This window comes from Manis pentadactyla, chromosome 15 (assembly GCF_030020395.1).
Source record: "Manis pentadactyla isolate mManPen7 chromosome 15, mManPen7.hap1, whole genome shotgun sequence".
Lineage (NCBI taxonomy): Eukaryota > Metazoa > Chordata > Mammalia > Pholidota > Manidae > Manis > Manis pentadactyla.
Window position 1 is genome coordinate 80,499,384 of NC_080033.1, and position 24,173 is coordinate 80,523,556.

Below are 24,173 nucleotides of genomic sequence, written 5' to 3' on the forward strand. Positions count from 1 at the left end.
GAGGCCAGCAGGTGACAGGAGAGGAAGGAGGGATCAGAGAGACACTTTGTCTCTCAGGTCTCCTGTCCTTGGCACCACGCCTACCATTTAGCAGTTGCTCAATGAATGCTCATTAAGGAAGAACAGAACTAAACAGATAAGGCTGGAAGTTGTGCTTAGGCAGCCGAAAATATGGGGTTTCATGAGCAGCTTTATGCCAGCCAGTATATTGGGAACTATCCCTGCCATGTATATAGTGATACCACCGCCAGTAACAGGTGACGTGACCCCTCCACTGCTGCCTTCTCTGTATTCGTTCGCACCTGTCTTCACTCTAGTGGAGTGTTGAGTGGAAATCTGGGCACACATGTTGTGCAGTGGGCAGGTTTTGCAGGTCATCTGTGTGGGGCCTCAAGGGGCACATCTGTGAAAAGATGTGAGTATAAACATACATAGCAGGTTCCTTTAAGAACTTTAGGTCCTAGGCCCTGAGTTCTGGAAACTCATCCCATAGCAAACCAAATGTATTAAACTATTCCCGCATTATCTAAACTAAATATTTTTAAGGAATGTCAGCTTTAAATAATAGTTTTAATTTGAAACTATTTGGTGATGGAGGACTCATTTAACTTACGGGTGATATAACTTCCCTGAAATCACGGTATTAGGACATTCTTACCAAGTGATTTCTAACCTAACACATGGTTTTCAAAAGTTCATCAACAAATAAACTATAATCGCAAAGTTGACATGACATGTTTTGAGGACCTTTCTTTAACATTCATAAATTTCAAATTTGCGGGGTCTTTTTGCATTTTGGGGTCAGTACAGTTTTCCGGTCTCAATTTCGTAGGTCCTCGGAAAGCCTGACGACTGGTGCCCCATCAACCGCCTGGGTGTGACTGGCCAACAGGGCGGTAGCATAAAAGTCTTAGATTCCTTGTCCTCTATCCTCAGGCCACCTCGGAACGGAACTCGGGGGAACATGTCTCTTTCCTTCTGTTTCCAGGACTTTCTCATTCCCGTCGCCGTGTTCCCCCTGCACTCGCGTACTTACAGTCAAGGCCAGTTACCATCTGAGGATGGAAACCGAGGGCCCCCTTCCCGGGCACTACGGATGATTTCTGGGGACAGGCGCCGCCGATGAGGGTTTCCCTAAGTGGACATTGGTGACGCGCACATGCTACACACTCCAGTTTGTGTTTCTCCTTTTCAGAGGGCAGGGGCTGCAGACCCGCTCTGGGCTGGTCCTGTCCCGGCCCGCGGCCCGCTGCAGGGGGTTTGCCGCCCCTGCTCCATCCAGCTTGCGGCTCGGCGGCCGGGCGGGGCCTGGCGGGACCGGCCTCTGCCCCGCGCACCTCTGACTCCGCCATCCCAGCCCTGCCCTCCGCCTGGCCGGAGGACGCCCCCGCGCCTCTCGGGAATTTCTGCGGGGACCCCGGTCCCGAGCCGCCCCCGGACCTCGGCACGGACCCCGGAAGGCGCGCGGACCGCCAGCGGCCGCCGCCTCTCACTGAGCCGTTTCTCGGAAAGCCGAGGGCTTCGAAGAAGGCGGGCAGGGCGGGCCACGCCTACTGGGCGGCCCCGGCAGCTCTCTCGCGCCAATTGGCCGCCGCGGCCGTCGCTCGCACGTCGGACCCGCCCCCTCCCTTAAAGCCACGGCTGCGCCGAGCCACCAGCCGATCCGCCGGAGCCGCGGCGGCGAGCGTGGGAACTCGGGCGGAGGCGAAGGTGGGCGGCGCGCGGCGCGGCGGCAGGTAGGCAGGCGGCTGGGCCGCTCCCACCCTCCTCGGTCCGTCCCGAGGCCTAATCGAAAGCTCCCCAGGGCGGCCGATGCTTTAGAAATCTCGTTTTCTTAGACGCGGGTTTGCGCCGAGGGCTTTGGAGCGGCCCGGGCAGCGCAGGGACGTCCTGCGCCTTCGTCGGGAGACCCTCCCCGTGCAGCTCGGCCCCACCTCCGGGACAGCGCCCGGGCCGCGGCGGGGGTCAGCTGGAGAGCCGGCCCACCGGACCCTCTCTCTGGGTGATGACACTGGGATTTCCGAGCGGGCTGGAGGTCTCCGCGGCCGCCGTCGCCCAGCCGTGCCCGGCGAGCAGGGCCGCGCGGGGGTCACAGCTAAGGGGCACTTCGGTGTAGGACGCCCGAGGCGCAGGTGGCCCTCCTGAGGGGAGGTGGGCGCTCGCCCGGAGCTGTGCAGCGCTTTCCGAGTGGAGCCGGAGGCTGGGCTTGCCGGGGTTCCAAACTGCCCGCCGGCCGCGGGGATGTAACAGCCCGCTTGCTCTCCCCTCAGTGGGAAGCGGTCCTTAAACGACGACCCTGACCCCTAGCAGGTCCCTCATGGAGACAGCTGGCAGTGTCGCAGTCATTTCAGCCAGGCTGTGGCCGAGGGAGACGAGGCCTTGATGCTTTGGTCTCGTGGGGATGGAGGTCTGCGCGGCCACGGCGAGCGCCCCGGGCGCGCTGGGTGGTGTGGGAGACGGGGGTGGGGGTGGGGGTGGTGCCTCAGCACATGCCGCAACCGGGCTGGGTGGGCCCAGGGCAGCCTCATCACCTCCCGCCTGGGACGCGGGGCCTGGTCCCGTTTGTGGGGATGATTAGCTCCAGGTCGGAGTTGGCCCACAAGAAGAATTATTACCTAAAAATCAAGGAAGAGGAAGTTATGAACATGTGACTAGGCTTATAAAATGTTCCTGGCTCTGCGTTTGGTGGAATTAATTAATTCGTGTTCAACAAATCATTATGGATGATCATTGTACCAGAATGGTAGGCTTTGAATGCTACTTGGAATCTCGGAGGTGATCTCAGTGAGCATTCGGGCGTAACTTAGCCAAGGCTCCTCTCTGCAGGGTGAGTGAAGTAAGATCTGGGGTGCCTGTCTGGGCCTCGGTTTTTACTCTTTTGCAGAAAGAGGGGCTGTTCTCCAGCACTTCCATTTTATTGCTCTTCCTCGCAGTGCCATCTCTCTCCCGGCCTTTCCTCTTTGTCTTGTAGATCACCAAGGCTCTTGCTTGACCTTAACGGTTTTGGGGTTATGAATCCATTAGAAATCCTGATAGGAAGGTGCTGACCCACTTTCTAGAGAAACACCCACATAAAGAACATTTTGCTTTTTATTTCAGGAGGCTCCTGGAGCGTGGGTGTAGTTTGAACCTTGTCCTAAGGGGCTGAGCAAAATGCTGATGGCTGGGAACGCCTCATTTACTTGACGGATCTGCAGACACCAGTCCTTCTGTTGTGTTCTGGCCCCCGTGCCCCTTGTCCATGCAGCTCATTCCTCATTTTAGGGGACATCCTGCATCTGTCCTTTGGGAGGGATCTGTCAGAATTTGTGCCCTAAGTTATTTTCTGGGGCTGCTGGTGTCATTCCATTTCTCTCACTAGGTGGCCCTCCCAAACCTGTCCCTTCTCACTTATAAACCCAAGGGACCGCTTTAGAATTCTGGGATGCTTGGGAGCCATTCACTGTGCAGGTGAGGAGCACCTACAGAGGTTCAAATGACTGTCCCAAGAGCCTTTTCTGGAGTCTGCAGCTTCCAGATCCATGTCCAGTTCCTATTTCACACACTTTGCCCCTTTAAATCCACCTGAGGTATCTGGGGTGGTTGGGTGAGAAAGGTATGTTGGCCTTGGGCTCATGGGACCTCACCTTCCCCGGGGCCCGGACCCCCTTTCTGATCCCACAGTCACCTGCAGGTCAGGTTAACAAAATACCCACTTTCTGCTTTATGAGCCTCATCGTTCTAGGTGACTGTATTCTTGGGGACATTACGTCCTGTCATGTCACTGCGGATTGTTCCAAACTTGTTTGCTTGAAGAAGTCACATTTTAATCAGAAGAATAGAAATGCTTTTTTTTTTTTTGGGTGGGCGTCTCTCCAACTGCTAGGGGATTTCCACCCCATTCTTGTAAATGTGGGCTGTGAGTTGATACGGATAATTGCGTTCTCTTTCTGTGCTGTTGGGAAAGCTGCCTGTTCTGGCAAGAATGTTCTTCCAAGGGATATCTCTGGGTGCCTGGGACGCTTAGGTCCCCAGACTCTGGTGCCTTCTGGAAGAGTCTAGTCTGGCCATCTTGGCTCTGTAGCTGCAGCTGATTTCATCATTGTTGGCCCAACTGGTCATAAGAGTTCCCGAGGAAGAAAGTTGGGGTAATAACATCTGTTATTTAGAGAGAATCTTCTAATGCCCAGGCACTGTCCCAGGTGCTTCACATGCGCCATCTGAGGCTTCCCTGCAGCGAGGCCGAGTTTCCATCGTGTCCCTGGGTTTCAGCTGGTATCGCTGACACTCAAGGGTGAATGAGGACCCAGGGTCACTCAGCTGAGAGATGGCTGGACTCCAGCTCTTTCTCATTCCCAAACTCATGCTCTTATCATTAAACCAGCTGTGAAGGAACAATCTAGAAGGGATAGCCTTGGAGAGTTCCTCTTTCTCAGCACAAATGTCACATGCACTTGTGGACACTGGTCAGACTGGGCATCACATAATGGAATTGGTTCTTAGAGTGATGGGCTGCTCATTGAAAGGACCTGAAAATGTAGAAGTGACTTTCCCCCGTCTTGTGCTGACAGTGGGCTGAGGCTGTCAGACGTGTCTGTGTTTGCCTGAGACAGAGCACGAGCTGCAAGCTGCAAGAACCCCACGCGGGCAGCATCAGTGTCTGGCAACTGTGGGTTTCCTGGGGAGCTTTCAGTTTTTATTCCAGGATTGGAGGTCCTGGGGACAAGCATTGTGTCCTCACAGCACGTGGCCCAGAGTCCCTGGATCTGTGGGTTTCCCCCAAGCCACGCCGTGTTGGCCACACCTGTGTCGTGACCCTCTGGTTCTCCTGTTAGCTATTCTTAGCTGCTAAGCACACAGGTGCTGTGATTAATGAGACAATATTTATAATATCATGGAATATGTTTTTTTCTTTCAAGGATGTGTGACCGGAATGGCGGCCGGCGGCTTCGGCAGTGGCTGATCGAGCAAATCGACAGCAACATGTACCCAGGGCTGATTTGGGAAAATGATGAGAAGAGCATGTTCCGGATCCCCTGGAAACACGCTGGCAAACAAGATTATAATCAGGAAGTCGACGCCTCCATTTTCAAGGTACAGACTTGAACTCCTTCCCCTGACCTGGGCCGGTAGAGGTGTGTTGAGTGATGTCTTCCTTATTTACTTGAAAAGGTATCCAATTTTTTAAAACAAACATTGAGTTTCTGAATCTGTCTCAAAAAAATATCCTAGGTGATTTTATATCTCTTATGTGACTTAACCCCTTTTGAGGTCAGTTGTATATCGTTGGCATTTTCCTGATGAGGAAATTGAGGACACTTTCTTTATCTATGCTACATGTCTTTTGCATGAAGACTAGCAAACAGAGAGAAAATACTTCAGTGCCCTGAGACTAAGACCTTTTCCCTCTGGGCTCCTGTATAAATTCCATTTAGAATTCTAGGAAGGGTTTGTCTTCATTCTTTCAAAGTTACTACTTCTGGTTGGCAATGTTAGGATCAGCACAGATGAGAGAGACACCATCTGTCATTGCTTCTGGGACCAGAGCATGTGGGATGTCCTGAACCTGCAGCACATGTCTAAAAATAGCTGTGCTTCCCTTGAGAATAGTAAGCACCCTAAGCAGGAGAGACAGGCCGTTTCATTCTGCCATTTGAATTGTGGCAGCCGGCGCTGACGGAGTTTGCCCTGGGCCATGCCCGACCCCACGTGCTCTGTTCTGTTTCCTTCTCACACAGTCCTGTGCAGGAGGTACTGTTCTTGTTCTTGCCTGTAGAGGCACCGAGAGCAGAAGTGACTGTCCCAGATCTCACAGCTCCTGGATGACGGAGCCAGCATTTGCACCTGGGCAGCCCGAACACGAGCCCATGCTCCCCACCCCCAGCAGTACCGCCAAACAGATTTCTGCCATTACACCTAGATTCAGGCAGAGCAGCAGGAGCCAGGGAGCCCAGCTGTGTAGCCCATCTGGTCATCAGAGGCCTCTGGGCCTAAGGTCCCAGGAGTGCAGGCTCCACCCCCCGGGCAATTTGGAGCCCTAGGTCAAGGTGAGCCCAGGCTTCCATGTTTGCAAACAGATGCAGCACAGGTGGTCTGACTCACAGCCCAGGTTGCAAATGGCTGCCTTCTATGTGTACTTGTTCTGTGGGAATTTGGGGGCCAGAGACGGGGAGGGGAGAGTGAGTAAGTGGGGGAGGGATGGGGAGGCTGAATTGTGGAGGGCCAGAGTGGGCCAGAGTCAGACCCCAGCTCGTGGATGAGTGAGGGGAGTGAAGGCCTGTGGGACCCCAGAGCACACTGGACTCTTAGCCAGGGATGGCTGTCTTCTGACACAAAACCCCAAAATGACAAACAGTCATATCTGGGCCCCAGAGTGGAGCTTAGGTAAGTCCGAGTTGGCTTAAGAAGCAGTTCAGTCCTGCAGGTCTCTCTCTGGCATTTGCAGGGTCTGCATGTTTGAGCATGCTGTTAAATCTGTAACCTGGGTTGAGCATCTGCTGCCAGTTACTGGCATTCCCCAAGAAAAGGAGGCACGTGTGGACGGTTTGCATTCACCTTGCAGGCCCCACATGGCCTGGATGTCTGGCAGGCTTCCCATCTGGGACCCCGGGTCAAAGCCTGGACTCGGCCAGGACCGCGGGGCCAGTGCCTCCTTTCTCGCTTTGGGTGTGACTCTGTCCTGTGGAGGTTTGCCTCTGGTGTCATGGTGGGCTTCTCTTGGGAAGCGTTCTGGCTAAATTTCTCCAGTACCCCAGGCCCACCCAGCCAGCATAGAGGCTGCACACCAGGGCTCCTCACCCCTGCACTGTTGACATCTAGGGCCAGCTAATTCCTTGTCATGGGTGCCTCTTGGGTACTGTAGGACTTTAAGCAGTGCCCCTGGCTTGGACCCACCAGATGCCAGGAGCACCCTGTCTCCCAGTGTGACCGCCAGAAATGCCTCGGGCACTGTCAGACGCACCCTCTCCTGTCCCCGCTGAGAACCCGCTAGGGTCTGACCGTGGCCGGCTTGGAGAGTCAGGCAGAGGCATGGGGCCCTGAGGCCCCGGGCAGATTGGTCTGCTAGGGCCAGGGGTGGATCAGCAGGCTGCCTGGCCCTGGCTGTGGCCTCTCCCTTTGCTCTGCACCCTGCTTCAACTTAGCTCTGGGGGGAATGAAATAAAGCCCCAGATTTATGCATCTTATGCAATGTTCTTCATGGCCGTTTCAACAGCGTTGAGAAAAATGTGCAAGATTCCCGATGTTTCCGTCGATTACGCAGTCGCTCAGTGTGGCAATCTGAAATGAGTCTACAATCTCAGCAGGAATGGGGGCGGGAGGGAGACAGGTACCCACTCAGAGGTGGCCGGGTGGCCATCTGGAGGGCCAGAGACTGGGCTGGTGGAAACAGAAGGCAGAACCCGTTGGGTGCGTCCGCGAGAAGGGTTGCTCCTTCCCATCCTCTTAGGGGCGGAGCTCCGCCTCGACCAGATGGATTTTGGCTGTTGGAAGAAGTCAGCAGACAGGCCTTAGTAGATGGAGCTGTTGAAGGGTTTCTTGGTTAAGTAGAAAACCTTTAGTTTCCAACATTCAAAGAAATCCTTTCAAATATTTGTGAGTTAAGAAAAAAAGGTCTGTTTTCTGCCTCAGTGAGTGGATCATAAGAAGCCACTTAAACTGGAGACACCTTCATTCTCTGCAGGCATCATTCTGAGGTCAGCCTCATAGTGTAGACGGGAGGTGGGAGACTGAAAAAGACAAAAAGACAAAGATGTGCAGCTCATTGTGTCTGCTTCCCAAGTATACTGACCAGGGCCTCCTCTCAGCTCATATTTATTTTTAAGAGTATTTTGCCTCCTTTTCACAAAATTGAGGGAGATATCTAGTTAACTGGGGGTGAGGATTCGCCGGTGGTCCTCACTGACAGGTACTGTGATAGCCTACACGAATCAGAACTTGCCTAGTAGCACAGATATTCAAACCCAGTACATCTTTGAGGAAAAAAAATAGCATTTGGTTTTAAAGCACAAGATGAGACCCAAACATGAAGTCAGGAAGAGTCTGTGGTGCCGGTAGGCACAGGTTCCAGTGAGCGCGGGGCCGCACAGGGTGGGAGGCGTGTGGCCCAGGGAGGCTGCATGGCCGTGGGGGCCTCAGCTTACTGGCTGATGTCAGCTCCAGAAGGGTCTGGAGAGATTGCCCAGCTAAGCTGATCTTTTGGAGCTGGCCAGAGAGCCCCAAGAAGGGCTCAGGGTGAGCTGCAAGCAGGGGGCCTGCATGACGGGTGCCTGTGACAGTGCCCCGTAGGCCATGCGTTCCGGATAAATCCCAGCTGGTTCTAACATTGCCCCCAAATCCATGCCCTTCACGGTCCATTTGTAAAAATGATCAATCCAGTGGTTTGCAAGCATGTATGCGTTTGTGTGTGTCTGTGTGTGTGTGATGATTTTATCTCCCTGGGGGACACCTGGCAGTGTCTGGAGGCATTTTTTTGGTTGTCACAAGGTGGGGGTGGGGATGCTACTGGCATCTAGTGCGTGGAGGCCAGGGGTGCTCTTAGATGCCCAACCGTGCACAGGACAGCGCCCACCGCAGGGAGTGATCCAGCCCCATAGGTCACTAGTGCTGAGGTGGAGAAACTCCAATTTAACGTAATAAAAATGTGAAGTCATTGTTCAATGTGTACATGGTTTATGCTTATATTTCTTTGGAAAAAATAAATCAATGCATGGACAGTGATGCAGTTAATAAATGATTGAAAAGGAGATTGAAAAGTATTGGAGTCCATTTATTTTCAAACTTATTGCTATGGGGGAGTTTTGCATATATGTCAGAAAGGAAATGACCGCCCATGTTTGTTAATAGGAATGTCCTTCCAGTTTCTTCAGACAGAGATGCAAAATCTGGGCTCAGGGCATTCAAAGAGGAGGGAGCAGTGTCCCTGAGCCGAGTCCTGTATCAGGGGACAAGGCCAGGACTCTCTTAAACGGACCTGTGACTCACTGGGGTGTTAAGGTATTTCGGGAAGTGTGACCTCCTGGCCACCAAAGTCAGGGTCTCTGGGATTCTGGCTAAAGATGCAGATTTCTAGAACTAACCCACATCCACCAGATGAGGGTCTTGAGGGGCAGGGCCCAGGAATCTGCATTTCATGTGCATCCCAGGGGATTGGTAAATGCATTCAGCTCAAGAACAGTGGAAATCCACTGGGGTGGAAGTTGGAACAGCTGACCCTTAATCCCCGACTGGGTCACCTTGGGAAGGTTACCTCTGGGAACAGCCTTTTCCTGTGTAGGTGGGTGAGAATTCCCTCCAGATGTCATTATTTTAGGCTGAAACACATCTGATTCTGCCTCACACCAAAACTCGTTTTTACCTGACAGAGACTTCCTGATCCATGTGTCTGTATTCCAGCTTTGAAACCTTCAAACTGTACCCATTCGCATGTTTGAAGTTTTTTCTAAATACTGCGCTGTTCTGTGTTTTGACTTTTTAAGTTTCCAGCTTTGGATTTCTGTCCCTAGTTCAGATTCTAAGGTTTGGAGGGGTCAGAAAATGGAGCTCTGGGTAAACCAACAGAGAGGGAAAACATTTCGTTGCATTTTAAACAGTGCCCTGGGGGTGGGGAGCGGGGAAGTTTAGAACAAATGCTAAAATGCAAAACAAAATTTCTATTAAAAGTAGCAGGCAGTGGATGACCACATTCAGACTTTTTGCAAAATGTTCCCTCTTCAGTGCTAAGTTGTAGCTAAGAGTTGATTTGAAAAAGCAACAAATTGTTCTTTGTTTTGAACATTCTAGTGAAACCATGTGCTACTTCCTCTTTGTACTTCTTGACCTCAGGCTCCTCCTGGCCCTCCTGTCCTTGCCACGAAGCGAACGAACGCCTGTGTGTGCGTGTGTGTGTGTGCATGTGAGTGTGTTAGAGAGAAAACATGACTTGGGTCTGGGTTCGAATTCCCTCTCAGTTGGGCCATCTCGGGGGACCCTTTCCTGCCTGGGACTTTTCAGGTCTGTCAGAGGAAGCGGCCTGGTTGAGGTCTGAGTCCTGAAATTCCTTGAATATGGGTTGATGGCCAAAAATGACTCTCAGAAGGGCACGCATGTGCTGGTGCTGACCGTGGCCGTGGGTGTCTGTGGCCTAGGGGCTGGCTGTGTATTTCACGTGCCTCTTCTTCTTCCCTCAGGCCTGGGCAGTGTTTAAAGGGAAGTTCAAGGAAGGGGACAAGGCTGAACCAGCCACGTGGAAGACGAGGCTGCGCTGCGCTTTGAACAAGAGCCCAGATTTTGAGGAAGTGACAGACCGGTCCCAGCTGGACATTTCCGAGCCCTACAAAGTTTACCGCATCGTTCCCGAGGAAGAGCAAAAATGTAACTATCCTTTCCAGGCACTCAGCCCAGCCCAGGCTGTGCAGCCCGGGTCTGGGGTCAAGGTCGTCGCCCCCGGGGTCCAGGGCCAGTGGTTTCAGCTAAACATAACAGTTCTCTCCTTTGTATAAGCAGACATTGAGATCCCTTTCCGCTGACCTTGCCCGCCCTCTGCTGACCAAGTGGCAGCTTCCAGTTGACTTGAGAGGCCGTGGGCGGGTGGAATGGGCCGGGAGACCCGGCTGCAGCGACTCTCCTGCTGGTGGACCAGGAGCGCGTGGTGCGACCTGCCTGGGCTCAGTGATGGGGCTATACAGGAGCAAGGATCCCCTGACAGTGTGGACGAGGAATTCCTTTTGTTTTCTAGCACCCCACAGAGATGGCTGGGGGAAAATAAGGTGGACAAAGAAGGGATGATGATAAAGATTGAGGGTACAGTTACTGAATGAATTTATGAATTGGCAGGCAACGGCACTGGATATGTCTCAAAGTCCTGTTCGGTCCTGATCATTGTTTGGGAACTCTGGGATGTGATACTTCCCAAAGTCCCTTCCAGCTCTAAGATCCCAAGGAAGCCTCAAGCCTCTGTGAGGAGATTAAAGCAGGGAGAGCCTCAGACGCCAGGCCTGCTTCCGTGCTCCGGTCACTCAGTCACTCCTCGGCGCGTACTGAGCTCAGCGCTGGCCTCCAAATCCTTCTCAGAGTGGCAGGCTGTGAATCAGAGAGGGCCCCCTAGATGCAGCAGTCTGGTTACCATTCGACTGGGCAGCACAGCAGAGTCTGGGGGTTATCTGGCCTACTGGTCATTTGTAGCCTGATTGTCTGTAGAGTCACAGTGAATTTACTGAGTCTGAACCCTAATCCACGGTTACTAGTAAGTCCAGCAAAATGACCTTCCCCTGGACAGGCAGATGGCCCTTGGGGAGGCCTCCTAGATAATATTCTGGGAGGGCTTCAAAGGGCTAAGCTCAGGTCTTTTTGCCTTATTTCCCAGTTTTGGATAATTTTTTCTTTATCACAAAGTGAACTGTGGTTTGAAGGAATAGAGAAGTTTCCCCACCGCCAGGACCAGCCAAGCTTGAACTGACAGGTGACCCTCACTTGTTTATAGATCAGGGTGCAGCCAGCATCACCTGCAGGGTGGCTGTTAAAGAAGAAGCAGCAGGTCCTCAGGGGGCACAGAAACATGGCATTTGCATAATGTCTTACTGGACCCATGCTGCTGTGTCCTTCAGCGGTTTGCAAGCTATGCTGGAGGGGGGCCCACCTGCCCCACTTCCCCCATCAACAGCTTCTAGGTGAATTCTTGAATCTATCAAAATGGAATAAAAATTCAGTCCAGATGGATCCATTCTATAGCTCACTGGAACTAGCAAATTCCAGCAGACAAGTGTTTGCTGGTGGTGACACGTGTCACAGTGACGGACTCAGGCAAGTCCCTGGCCCGGGAGGAGGTGTGGGGGAGAAGTGAGCTGGCCTGGAGTGCTTGTGTGAGCCAGGCACCTGCCTTCAGTGCTTCCTGAGGAAGGCGAGTCTCATGGTGTGCTGGGAATGTGCATGGTGTGTGTACAGATGCACACGTGTGTGTTTGGAAGCACAAAAAGAGATTTCCTGCCAATTAACTTTAAAAAATGACTCCAGCCTGCAAACGCATCTTGCCAGGAAATCTTTGAGTGTCTTCAGATGCTCCAGTTCGTAATTTAACCTCTGTAGGGTGTTGGGTGCCTGGTGTAAAGTGTATCTGCTGTGAATTAGATTGCAGCAAATGGAGGAGGAGACCAAAGCGCTCTCCTTGCCCTCTGCGTGTCGGACACAACCACCAACTTCTGTCTTTTGACTGCTGATCAAGTGACTGAGGAAGCGTGGGAAAAGGTTTCTAGGCCTTTTCCAAATGAATGAAGACACTTGACTTCTTTCCTTCAACTCAACAATTAGAAGGCACTGATCATGCCTTGAGGACAACTGTGATGGCTCTGTGCCATTTGTCATGTGTGTGTCTGGTCCTCTACAGGCAAGCTGGGCATGGTGACCCCTGGCTGTGCAAATGAGGTTCCGGAGATGGAGTGCGGCCGCTCTGAAATCGATGAGCTGATCAAGGAGGTAAGGGGACAGTGTCCCCAGGGTCCGGCCCGACTGCAGAAGCTGCGTGGGGTTTGGTGAGGAGCCGCACGCTCTTGCCCTGCTGGGGCTTCCAGAGCCTTGGGCTCCCTGCAAAGCAGCGCCTCCGCCCCGCAAGGACAGGACAGAGGTGGGCCACCCTCGCAGGCGAGGCTCGCTGCACGGTCAGCCTCTTTACCCTGCACGTCCCCCTTCCTCCCGATGGCTGGGGCTGAGCTGCCTGCTCCGCGTCAGGGAAGTTTCCTCAAGCTCTAAGCTTTTCATTTTTCAAACATTTTGAAGAGCAGCCTTTTAAAGGCATCCTGTATTCCCTTGCCATTTTTTAGGGAGGCTACAAGTGAATGGGACAGAAACGCCCTTGCTGCTTGGGGTTGTTGTTATGACACGGATTATGGTACGAGCTCCCCTAGGCGGGCGGCCCAGTTCGTCTGCAGGTTTCTGTCCTTGATGGGTTGGAAAGCCAGGCACCCGAGCCTGTTAGAATTGTATGTAAACTCATAGTCAATAGGCTACAAGTAAAGGCTTAATGGGATCTCCTTCGACAAAACATGCGGGTTTTTGAATGCCACTTGTAGCTATATGGATGCCCTTTTATTCTGCCATTAACTATATTTTTATGGATATTATGCAGTGGACACTGCATAGCTAAAATAATCCCGCACAGCTCTTGCAAAAGGGTGTGTGGCTGCCTAGACATTCTTTTTAATACTCACATGGCAACACAAGAATCCTTAGAAGTAGCCAGGCTGCCAGAGAAGGCAGATAAACCGTGCCTGGCGCTGAGCCGCCTGGCTTCTCTGCAGACGCAGCTGTTGAGTTTCGGGTGGTTGCCGGCAGCAGGCTGAGTGAACTCCTGGCTCCGAGTCTCTTCAGCAGTGTCCTGCTTTCTGTACAGGGCTGTTCTGCCAGCTCAGCTAAGAGGGGGAGGCAGCTGGTTCGCACCCTGGGGCCACAGGAAAAGTGGTTGACTGGGTTTATCAACATCCTTTGAGGAATAGGTGAGAGGGAAAATCTAGGTGTGGGGCTTAGAGGGAAAATGGCTAACGCGTGGGGTTTTGTTCAGCATCACTGTTCATCGGGGTCCCAGAATGTGCCCGCTTTTCCAGGCCGTCGGGGCAGCTGGAAGACTGGCCATTCGGTGTTACAGGCAGTTCCGTGTAAAAGGCCGGTAAACTTACTAGGGGCCCGGAGAAGCTAGTAATTCGGTCACGTGGTTGATTGCTAAGCCTGGTGCACTTACTGCCTTGGGCTTTTCAAGGTGTAAAGAAAAACTTTCCTTTTGTCTCATGAGGTAAGGATGACACTGTGGTTTTAGTTAAGCGTAAACCGTTCCTCTTCACGAGCACTGGAGTCCCTTCGGGAGCTCAGTGACAGTACAGCCCTCCTCTCTCACCCCTGCACGCACAGCCCTCTGTGGACGAGTACATGGGGATGGTCAAAAGGAGCCCCTCCCCGCCGGAGGCTTGCCGGAGTCAGCTCCTCCCAGACTGGTGGACGCAGCAGCCCAGCGCAGGTGAGGGCGGGAGCGCCAACGGCCTTTCAGACCCGTGGGGCAGGCGAGGCCCTGCCTCAATCCCTCCTTTATTGGAGAGCATGAGCCCAGAGACCAGGAGGTGACAGCTGGCCTCAGAGGCTGCCAGGCTGTGGGGTGGCCGTGTTGACGAAGGGGCTCTGGAGGGGACAGCCCTGTGCGGCAGTGACCCCTCCGGGAAAGCGAGCCCGGCGTCTGGAGACGAGGCCTGGACGGCAGCGTGCAGCCCAGGGACACTTTGGGAGCAGGCCCTTGTGTGGGAAGGAAATGTGGCCCCACAGTGTCGCACTGACACATGGCCCCAAATGCCACAGTGCAGAGGAAGTGTCTCCCCCCGAGCCGTGCTGGTTGGGTTGAGGTCTGGTTTTCTGCATTTATGAAACACGGATCACCGCGCTGGGAAGGAAAAACACCAAATTCAGCGGAAGCCTGTGGCAGGGCCCCAGAAGCACGCCATGTGTGGCTTTTTAAGAAACTTCTGGAGGGGGAGTGTTTGGGATGGTTCCCTGCACACAGTTGGATCTGACTGGTTCTGAATCTGCTTCTCTCCTTCTCTGGCAGGCTTGCCACTGGTGACAGGGTACACGGCCTACGATGCGCACCATGCAGGTATGAAGGTGCTCTGGGCTGGGTGTGGGGTGTGTCGGCGTTGTTGAAGACAGTGCGAGGAACTTGTGTGGGCTTGTGAGGGTCCATGCATGAGCAGGACATGGTGTCAGAAGTCGGGAACCTAATTCCTCCTCCCCATTGTCTGATTTAGGATCAAGCTGGTGGCCTCTCCAGGGAGCTCTTCAGAGGCATAAATATGGAGGAGAAAATGTGGGGACTGACACTCAAGGGTCAGCCCTTCCTTGCTTGTGTGATCCCAGGCAGAGTAACTGAACCACTTGGAACCTCAGACTCCTCATCTATAAAGTAGAAACAATAACAACAACTACCTCCCTGGAGTGTTGTGAGGATTAAATGTGTTACTAAAACTTTCTGGTAGGCGATATAATAGATCAATGACTGTCACCAGTTCACTTTCCTTTACTCTCTCCCACACCCAGGTTTATAATGATAATGGTACTAATGAGGATGGTGGTGATGGTGAGGATGGTAATGGTGATGGTGAAGGTGTAATGGTGGTGACAGTGGCAGCTGGTGTTGTTGAATGCCAACTAGGAGCCATGATCAATGCTGAGACTTCCATGGCCTTATCTCCTTACTCTTTCCCGTCCCTCCTAGGTTGGTGCTGTTACTGCTCCATTGCCCAGGCTTAGAAGCCCTGGGTCTGACAGCCTGTGGCCCGCAGAGCTCCTATAGGCCCCAGGCTGTCCTGTCCATGCTCCTGCCCCTTGCTGGCGTGGTGCCCCATGGTTGTCTGATCACACTGGGTGCTTGGACTGGGCTCCTGCCAGGGGCCTCTGGAGTTTATGTTCTGGATCATCGGCCATGTCTTAAGAGCAAAGGAAGCTGGTGTCTTCCCCAACAGCTGCTGTGCTCTTGAGAAGTGAATAACCTGACTCATCAGGACGGGCCACAGAACGTTAGTGTAGGGGGATGGGCGGCCTTGTGCCGAGGAGGAAACGCGGCCCAGAGAGAAGTGTCTGACCAAGGCCCTCCGGGATGGTAGTTTCTGGGTGGTGATGGCAGATTCTCACCCCGGCAAGAAATTATAAAAAAACAGCGCTCCTGTTCAGAGAGCTTTTATTCATTGCACAGAAGCCCTGCGAGCTGGGGAGAGTCATCACTCCGGCTTCACAGATGACGAAACTGAGGCTGAGAGGTTAAATCATTCACCCAAGGTCACACAGCTGGGTTCAAACCCAGGCATCTGGCTTCAAGCCTGCTTTTGAGACTGCTTTCCACTGGGCAGCCACCCTGTTCACCAGAGGCCCAGCTCTGGGAGGCGCTGGGTCACGGGACCAGGCCTTTGACCTGGTTAGCCCTGGGCTATGGTCTGGGGAGTCTGCTGACCGATGCTTTCTGGGGCAGGAGGGTAGCTGGGCACGGGGAGCGTGGGTGGGGGGGACGCCGTCCAAGGGGGGGGTGTCCTCCGTTGCTCCACAGCTGCCTCGGCACACAGCGGGGGCACCAACTCCCAGGCATTGCCTCATGCTAAGACAACTCTAAAGCACCCTTCTAGAAGCTCTGGACTTTAGTACGTCTGTTCAGTTCCCACACACACACCCCACTGTGTAAATAGCTGATATCAGGGGTCCCCAGGTGTTTGTCCTGCAGGGGCATAGTAATGAGTGAGCCGGGCAGGAGCGGCACAGACTGGGCCACGTGGAGCACTGTGCCCATGGGACTGTTCACCGTGTGGGTGCCCTGGGGACACACGCACCCCGCCAGGCTCAACTGTCCCATTTTTCTAGAGAAACCAGAGGTCTGGATTTTATGTGAAACCTTCCCATATAAAATGTTGGCAACAGATCCACGTGGAGCGCATCCCGCCGCGGGGGCAGATGCAGGCTCGCCCATGCCGCCGGCGTGTGTTCTCAGCGGTGTGTGTCTGCGGTGACTGGGGGAAGGACCACGCTTGAATGCTCTCAGCAGGGCCTGGTGCTTAAGAACGGGGATGTGGAGCCGGCTGGCAGGGAGGGAGTGAAGCCAGTCTCCCCGCCTCAGCATTGTGCCGGCAGGACAAGCACTTGACCTGTCTGCCTCAGTTTCCTTACCTGGAAAATGGGTGCAATGATGACTGGTTTCTACTTTCTGCGGTTAGCATGAGGATTAAATGTGCTCATAGGCCCACAGCACCGGGCTCAGCACGCGTGTGTGCGCCATGTAGACCAGAGACTAGGATTTATAACTTCAGGAGTCTCATCTATGTGGCCCATCTTTTGTCCTGTTCCCCCAGTTTATTTAATTATGGCTTATATGGTGCTTCTAATGCGCTAAGCACAAATAGATCGGGCCTCCCAGGCACCCGGCGAGGTGGCTGCTATTACTAGCTCCACTTTGCCGATGGGGAAACAGAAGCACAGAGGTAAAGTCATCTGCCCCAGGCCCGGGCCGTACAGCTGGGACTGTGTGGTGGCAGGCGGCTCCAGGCTCTGCCCCTGGCGCCTTTGCTGTGCAGACCCTGCAGTCGGCCCAGCTCCCGGCAGGTGGGCGAACCGGGAGGCACATGACGGGTCGCATGGGGAACCTTAGAAGCACGGGAAGGCTGAGCCGAGTCACCTGGGACCTTAGTGTGTCCCCTGTGGGTGTCCGGTGCCCACCTGCAGGGCACGGTGTGTGCTCGCCCAGGCCCACCCAGCTCGAGCCTTGTCTAAGCCTCCATCTAGGCCAGTGTTTTGGCAGTGGGGTCACTAGGACAGCCCCACCTGGGCATCGCTGGAACACCACGCCTGCTGCTCCCTCTGGAGCAGCCAGTTCACATGGCTGAGAGGCACTGTGTGAGATAAAGCCTCGGCCGTGACGGGGCAAAGGGGCATGGTGGCGACACAGGCATCCGGGGTGTTTCATTCATTTGGGACAAAGTTCAGAATTGTTTCCGAGCCAAGGAAGTGGATGGTGTCAAGTCACCAGGCGTGCAGACATCGCAACCTTGGCATGGTGGGGAGGATGGTGGACGGGGAATAGTGACACGGGGTCGGAAGCTGGCGCTGCTGCCCGCCTGCTGGGAAACCCCCATCTGGGCCTCGCTTTCCCCAAGTGTCAAGTACATGAACTGGACAGGAGCCCCTCAGCTCTGCCTCCCAGCGCTGCATGATTCTAGAAAGCCATTTAACTCTGACGTGGGAGAAAATGGAGCCCATGAGCAGTAGTATGGAGTCTGGCTATTTGACTGAATGCTTGTTGAGCCGAGCCCAGTGGGAGGCCCTAAGGAATTAGGAGTGCACAGCAGCGTTAACTCAGGTGAGGTAGGTGGCCACCCACAGGGCTGCTCCTGATGGTTGTGCAGGCTGTGCACTGCACAACTCTAGGGGGCGCCATGGAGTTGGGCAGTTCAGGGGGCAGCCCTGGACTGGTCTGGGGCCCTAAATGCTGATTCCTCCCTGAATTTAGCTGTTGTGTTCTTTCCTACCTTAGTTTAGAGGTTCCCAAACTTTAGTCACTTGAGCCCCACCTTTGCAATCAGATTTCATATCTGAGGACTGCTTGTTAATTATACTATTATTATTAACATCCTGTTGCTCTCTAAATCTCATTTTTAAAAACTTGTTTGTTTAAATGGGGACCATCCCTCACTGCCTGGAAAGGACACCCAGTGCCACTTGCTGTAAGTAGGAGGTCAGGGGTCAAAGCAGGTCCGGCAAAACCTACTATTCAGAAGTTCTGGCTAGACTGTCACCGGCTCAGAGCCCAAGTCCCCCCACCTTTGTTGAAAGGAGAGGTCGCCAGGTTAGGTGCTAAGGATCCATGGGCACTGGCTGGGGCTTTTCTTCTTGAGATGAGAGATTGAGAGAATACAGAAAGTGAAGTAATCTTTTCTCTCATTTAATGCTGTGTGTCCCACTGTCATCTCACGTGTAGCACATTTTGGGGAACGTTGCTTTAACTTGAGTGTTTTTCAGACTCTTTCCTGAGAACAGGTTTGGATGAAGGGTTTCAGGGAGATTTCTTAGTTTGAAATTCTGGGAACCCAGAGGGACTGAATTTGTCAAAAAAAGATTCCAGCCTCGTTTTCATGAACGTGGAATTCAAATCTAGCATTTCCTTCCAGTATGAATGTGAGCAACAGGCCACACTTTTATATAGTATATAAAACATATACATATATATGGTATAACATTATATATGTGTTTATTGTATGACACTGTATAACAGGCTTTCAGTGGTGCCTGTGAGATGGAGCTATTTTCCTGAGAAATTTAATAGTCACAGCGTCATTCACCCTCAGCGTGGCCTGTACCTTATAGCAGTCACTAGACCTTCCCAGAACTATGGAAAGGACCATACTAGTCTTTTAGTTTTGGAAGGCAGCTATGCTCACCACTATACCTCCAATGCTGTCTTTTAGTTTTGAATCATTGGTTTCCTTAGTAAATCCGTGTATTTATTCATGCGTTTAAAAACAGTTTCTAGAAGGAGTGCGTGAACTTCCCCAGCATGTGAAAGAAACCCCAGGTCCACAGAAAGTTACCCCGCACCGTTTAGGAGGAAGAGGGGCTCTGGGCACTTGCACAGGAATGACAGGGACCCCTTCTCTGCAGCCCCTGACCTGTCCCCCTCTTCCCCACAGCCTTCTCCCAGATGGTCATCAGCTTCTACTATGGGGGCAAGCTTGTGGGCCAGACCACCACCACCTGCCCTGAGGGCTGCCGCCTGTCGCTGAGCCAGCCGGGCCCGCCTGGTGCCAAGCTCTACGGGCCCGAGGGCCTGGAGCTGGTGCGCTTCCCACCGGCCGACGCCATCCCCAGCGAGCGGCAGAGGCAGGTGACCCGGAAGCTGTTTGGGCACCTGGAGCGCGGCGTGCTGCTGCAGAGCAGCCGGCAGGGCGTGCTCGTCAAGAGGCTGTGCCAGGGCCGCGTGTTCTGCAGCGGCAACGCCGTGCTGTGTAAGGACAGACCCAACAAGCTGGAGCGCGACGAGGTGGTCAAGGTCTTCGACACCAGCCAGTTCTTCAGAGGTCTGTGGCTCCGAAACCTAAAGGCCGTGCCCCTCCCCTGTGCCATCCACTGGCGGGTGGAGGGGTGGCCTGTGGAGGAGCAGGGGCGCCCCCTGCATGTGACCCTGCCCAGCACTTTCTCCCTGAGTGATTCTGGGGTGTTTCTCTGGGCCTCGACTTCCCTGAATGGGGAATGGGGGATGCAGACACAGTACCTTCCCTGCGTGGCTGTGGGAGGAGTTTAAGGAACTCAGCACCTTGCAGCTCCCTTGTGGAGTGTCCTCATGCCCTGGGTGCTGGTTAGAATTGCAGAGTCTCAGGCCCACCCAGGCCTGCAGAGTCAGAACCTGGGTCCTGGCCAGGTCCCCGGAGATTAGCATGCGTGTCTTGAGACACGCTGACCTTGAGCATGGAGCCCTCAGGACAGCACCTGCACATGGCAGTGTGGCCGTGAGCTCTTAACGTTGTGTGCTGCCTGTGACCAGGATCCCACCCTGCCCGTCCCCCGGCAGGTCAGGCCATCTGAGGTCAGTCAGTCTGGCTTCCTGCCGTGCTGTGTGCGGCTCCCTCCTCCGGGCCTAGCGCTCTCTGCTCCTCTCCCTGTAACAGTGCTGGCTTGGGGCTGACGTCAACTGTCTCCTGCTCCCCTGCCTGAGAACTCATGGGGGCTTCCTGGAGAAGGGGCCCTGGGAAGGTGGGCGAGGTGGCATGTGTGCACTTGCGTGTGAAGTCACTCACTGAGGGCCCATCTGGAGAGGTGGTTGGGCCAGGAGTTGACCTCCCCACCCTGCATGTCTTTCCAGAGCTGCAGCAGTTTTACAACCACCAGAGCCGACTTCCCGACAGCAGGGTGGTGCTGTGCTTTGGAGAAGAGTTTCCGGACATGACCCCCTTGCGCTCCAAGCTCATTCTCGTGCAGGTAAAAGCAGGCAGCCTCAGGGCTTGGGGCCGTATCTCTCGGCCCACATGTCAGGACTCACTTTATACTTGGGCTGGAGGACAGGTAGCAAGGACGGGGCTTCTCCACCTGTGGACAGAGCAGGCTGGGCAAGACCTTCCGTTGTGGGAAGGTTCCATCTCTGAACCATCTTCTCATGTTCTCTCAATCTGTTGTTCCCTCATCCCCCTGACTCTTTTGAAAATAGAAACCTCCTTTTCAGAAAGATTCTACCTGTTACGTTGCCTTAAGGTCTGAGTGACCCTTGTTCACCTCTACGCAAAGGAATGAAACTCTAATAATGGAATTCTGGATGCTGGCTAGCGAGGTTGGGACAACACTGGGAAAGTACACATAGGAGTCTTTGCAGGACTACCACTTGCTCTTTCTTTGCATCAGCCTCTGCTGGGTTCATTCATCTGGGACTCGTGGAGGTTCTGAATGACAGCTCTGAAGGCACCCAGCTGAGAATCTGGCTAGGGTCAGAGCAAGTCCCACCTCACTGTCCGCCTCCTTCTCTGACCTTGGGTGCCTTCTTTCCAGATTGAGCAGCTCTACGTCCGGCAGCTGGTGGGAGAAGCCGGGAAGAGCTGTGGTGCCGCCTCCATGCTGCAGGCTCCCGAGGAGCCCCAGCCAGACCAGGTCTTCCGAATGTTTCCAGATATCTGTGCCTCACACCAGAGACCCTTTTTCAGAGAAAACCAGCAGATCACAGTTTAAGTCCCTCTCTGGGGCACTCTCCCCCGCCTAGGTCCTGCGTTTCGTTATTACGATTACTGTCGTGATTATTTAAGGGTGCGGATCCCTCCGACCTGGCGTCCTCTGCCCTTAATTCAGCAAGGGCGTTCTCTGAGGACGCGGCGCTGGAGGCCCAGCGGCGTCCCAGTTCTCGTGCTGAGGTGCAGATGCCGAAGCGCACCCTGAACTGGTCTGGGTGCTGTGACGACAACCTGTGATTAAAACCTTTATTTCATGAATTTTTTCCCGATTGCCATTAGTTGCTAGATTCTTTCAGCATTTTGGGTTAATTGATATTTCCAAAGGCCTGGCACTCAGTTTTACTAGCAAGTAGCTGCTTCCGGTCAAGAGCTCTGGAGTGTAAGATCCCCTCGTCAGAACCAGGCTGCCTTTTGTCTTTACTTTTTGTTAGAGCTGTAGGTTGATGGTTTCATACGCTTGCTTCATTGTGAACTACCTTTTCATCTTAAGCATGTTACTAAGATTGAAAAATGTTTAGATACCAGCCTCCCTTCAATAAGTGAAAGCAAAGCTCGTGGCTTATCAGAAGAATATGTGTTCTTCCTAGAATTTGGTGCCAGGCAAGTGGTTCTATCAGCAGGTGAACTGCTGTGTTGTTACCTTCAGACAGTGAAGATCTTCCCTTTGGGCCTTCGTTGCCAGGAAGCTCAGAGCTAAATTTATTTTTTCATTTCTGTAGTTAAATCATCCCAGATACTGTTCTCTATTCTTCTTTCTAAATGGCTTTGACCTGTTTAAAAAAATATCTGTACTTTCAATTGTCCTTTTGTAAACGGCTCTGAATCAATTTTTTTTCTTTTTACAAAGTGGGCAGAATAGAAATCACAAGTTCAAAAGCAGCTGGGGATTGAATAAGCATTCTGACTGTGCGTTAGATTCAGGCTTAGATTCCTCAAGCTGTTCATCAGCCGGCAGTGTTGAGCGTGTGGCCGGGCTGGACTGGGCTGGGGTTGTGAATGCGATGGGACAGCTTCTCATCGCTGCCCTGGCCGTGGGGTGGGCCTTGCAGGGGGAGTGCCTCTCCCCAACCCTGGTCCTCCTCAAGGTTCAAGGTCCCCACTCCTCACTGAATTCCACTCTTCAACTGAGTCACATAGGGGATTCCAATGGAGAAGGCCCACGGTCAGCCCTGGAAGAATTACTGCCCGAACCTGTCCAAATGTTTGCCTTAAATCATGGTGCTCATCAGAAGCTAAGGCTGAAGACTGGGAGCGATGGCTGGGCTGGGGGGTGACCCTCCATGCAGGGCAGTGCGTCCACACCACCTTAAAGGCCCTTCTGTGATTAAAATGCACCTGAACATTTTTTCTAAACAAAGTGTTTTGCTAGATGGGGTGCCTCTTACCCGCCTGGGCGTCCTGCACACTGCATGGCTGCCCCCAGTGTGTGTCAGGTCTGCAGGCGGCCCCCTTCACGCCAGTGCGGCTTGTTGGCAGACCTGACTGAGTCAGGCACATGGCCGGGGGTGGGGTGTCAGGGGTGGCGGTGGTCTGTTTGGCTCCCTTCCACTCTCCCTGGGAAGATAACCCAGCCTGGGTCACCACCATCCCTGACTCAGAGTATCAAACAGCAGGAAGGAGCCTCATCTGTCAACGTCATTTTGGAAGTGGCAGAAGTCAGGGTGGTGAGTCTCTGATGTGCAGTGGAGAAGCCAAAGCGTGCCTGCTCACTTCCCCGTGACTCCTTCCGTGAAGGCGATGTAGGCCCCGCGTGCAGCAGGGCTCGATGATCGCAGGTCCTTCAGGTGTGCCCGAGTTCACGTGAGAATATAGGAAAACTCCAGTAAAGGTGTTTTTTTCCTCTTTGGCCAGCAGAAGCCAGCATACATTTCTGAGGATACCAGACCTGTTTTCTGAAATGTCAGATAACAATAGGCTTTACTCTCTGCTCAAATGAATGTTAAAGCACACATCTTTAATAATGCTGAATGAATATTTATTTTTGTATCCTTTAAAAAGTATATTGATCTTTTTAATTCTTTATGAAAATAAAGTGCCCTTTTTTAAAGCTGATGTGTGCTCCGTTTTTTGTTTTTTTAAAGTCATTGTTGAATAGTTCATCATTTTTACCAGATTCTTTGTTCTCTAAAGAGGGAATGAAAAAAAAATTCCAGGCTGTGATTTTAAGGAGTTTTGTTTGCTTGTATTTTACTTATCCCCAGAACAACAGCAAACGGGTCTGGAGACTCGCAGGTGACAGAGCTTCCTGGGGAACATGTAAAAACACTGTCTTTATCGAATGTGAGGACCGGTTTAGGTTTCTGTGAGCCGACTGGTGAGCATGCAGGTGTGGGGAGAAAGGAGGCAGCCTGGACAGTGCTACCTTAGAAGCTGCTAGAAGTCATTTGCAAGGGACCCCCAGGGCTGGGTTGGCCACATGTGATCCTCCGGTTTACATACAAGCTCATTGTGCTAGGTCCTAGGGCTACAGCGGGCATGCGGGGACCCAGTTTGTCAATCATGGCGATTGTGTCATGGGGCATGTCTGTTCAACCACCCAGGACAAATCGGTCAATTGCCGGGAGGCAGAGACTCCGGCCAACCCAGGCAGAGAGAGGTGTTACCCAACACAGTCCGTCGCCAAGGCTGTGCACGTTCTCTGTCCAGCCTCAGACGTGCCCGGTGGGACGGAGACTGTTCTTCATCCCAGCTTACGGATGAGGAAGCTGAGCACGGGTCCCTGTGTGACTGACCGGGGGCCCTGGCGTCCGCCTGAGAGCTTTGGGATGGGCTCTTGCTGCCTTGCTGAAGCCTGCTGGCCTGCTGGGACCCGGGAGAGGCAGCACCTGGGTGCCTCACTGGCTTTCTTAGAAATCTTCCCAGTGAGTCATGCTAATTCCCGCACGCTGCAACTAGGAATTATGTTTATAAGTAAGTCCCTCTCTGCCATGTGAAGTCAGGGCCAAATGTGGGAACTTAGAGCCTGCTTCTCCCCAGAGTTCAACACCCTGGTGCGGGCCA

General features: G+C 53.3%; 1 protein-coding gene across 1 annotated transcript; it reads left to right on the forward strand.

The window, feature by feature from the left end:
- Window positions 1-1,631: 1,631 nt before the first annotated feature.
- On the forward strand, window positions 1,632-23,225 carry IRF8 (interferon regulatory factor 8). Its single transcript, XM_057492753.1, has 9 exons — window positions 1,632-1,736; window positions 4,899-5,073; window positions 10,146-10,329; window positions 12,338-12,426; window positions 13,852-13,957; window positions 14,537-14,584; window positions 19,152-19,538; window positions 20,321-20,436; window positions 20,998-23,225. The coding sequence occupies exons 2-9, from the start codon at window positions 4,900-4,902 to the stop codon at window positions 21,172-21,174; spliced, it is 1,281 nt and encodes a 426-aa protein (XP_057348736.1). The 5' UTR covers window positions 1,632-1,736; window position 4,899; the 3' UTR covers window positions 21,175-23,225.
- Window positions 23,226-24,173: the final 948 nt, after the last annotated feature.

Excerpts from the sequence above, each read along its gene's own strand:
- IRF8 (XM_057492753.1), top strand. The coding sequence starts at position 4,900 with ATGTGTGACCGGAATGGCGGCCGGCGGCTTCGGCAGTGGCTGATCGAG. Across the intron at positions 5,074-10,145 it reads TCGACGCCTCCATTTTCAAG|GCCTGGGCAGTGTTTAAAGG; the intron begins GTACAGACTTGA and ends TTCTTCCCTCAG. Across the intron at positions 13,958-14,536 it reads GACGCAGCAGCCCAGCGCAG|GCTTGCCACTGGTGACAGGG; the intron begins GTGAGGGCGGGA and ends CTTCTCTGGCAG.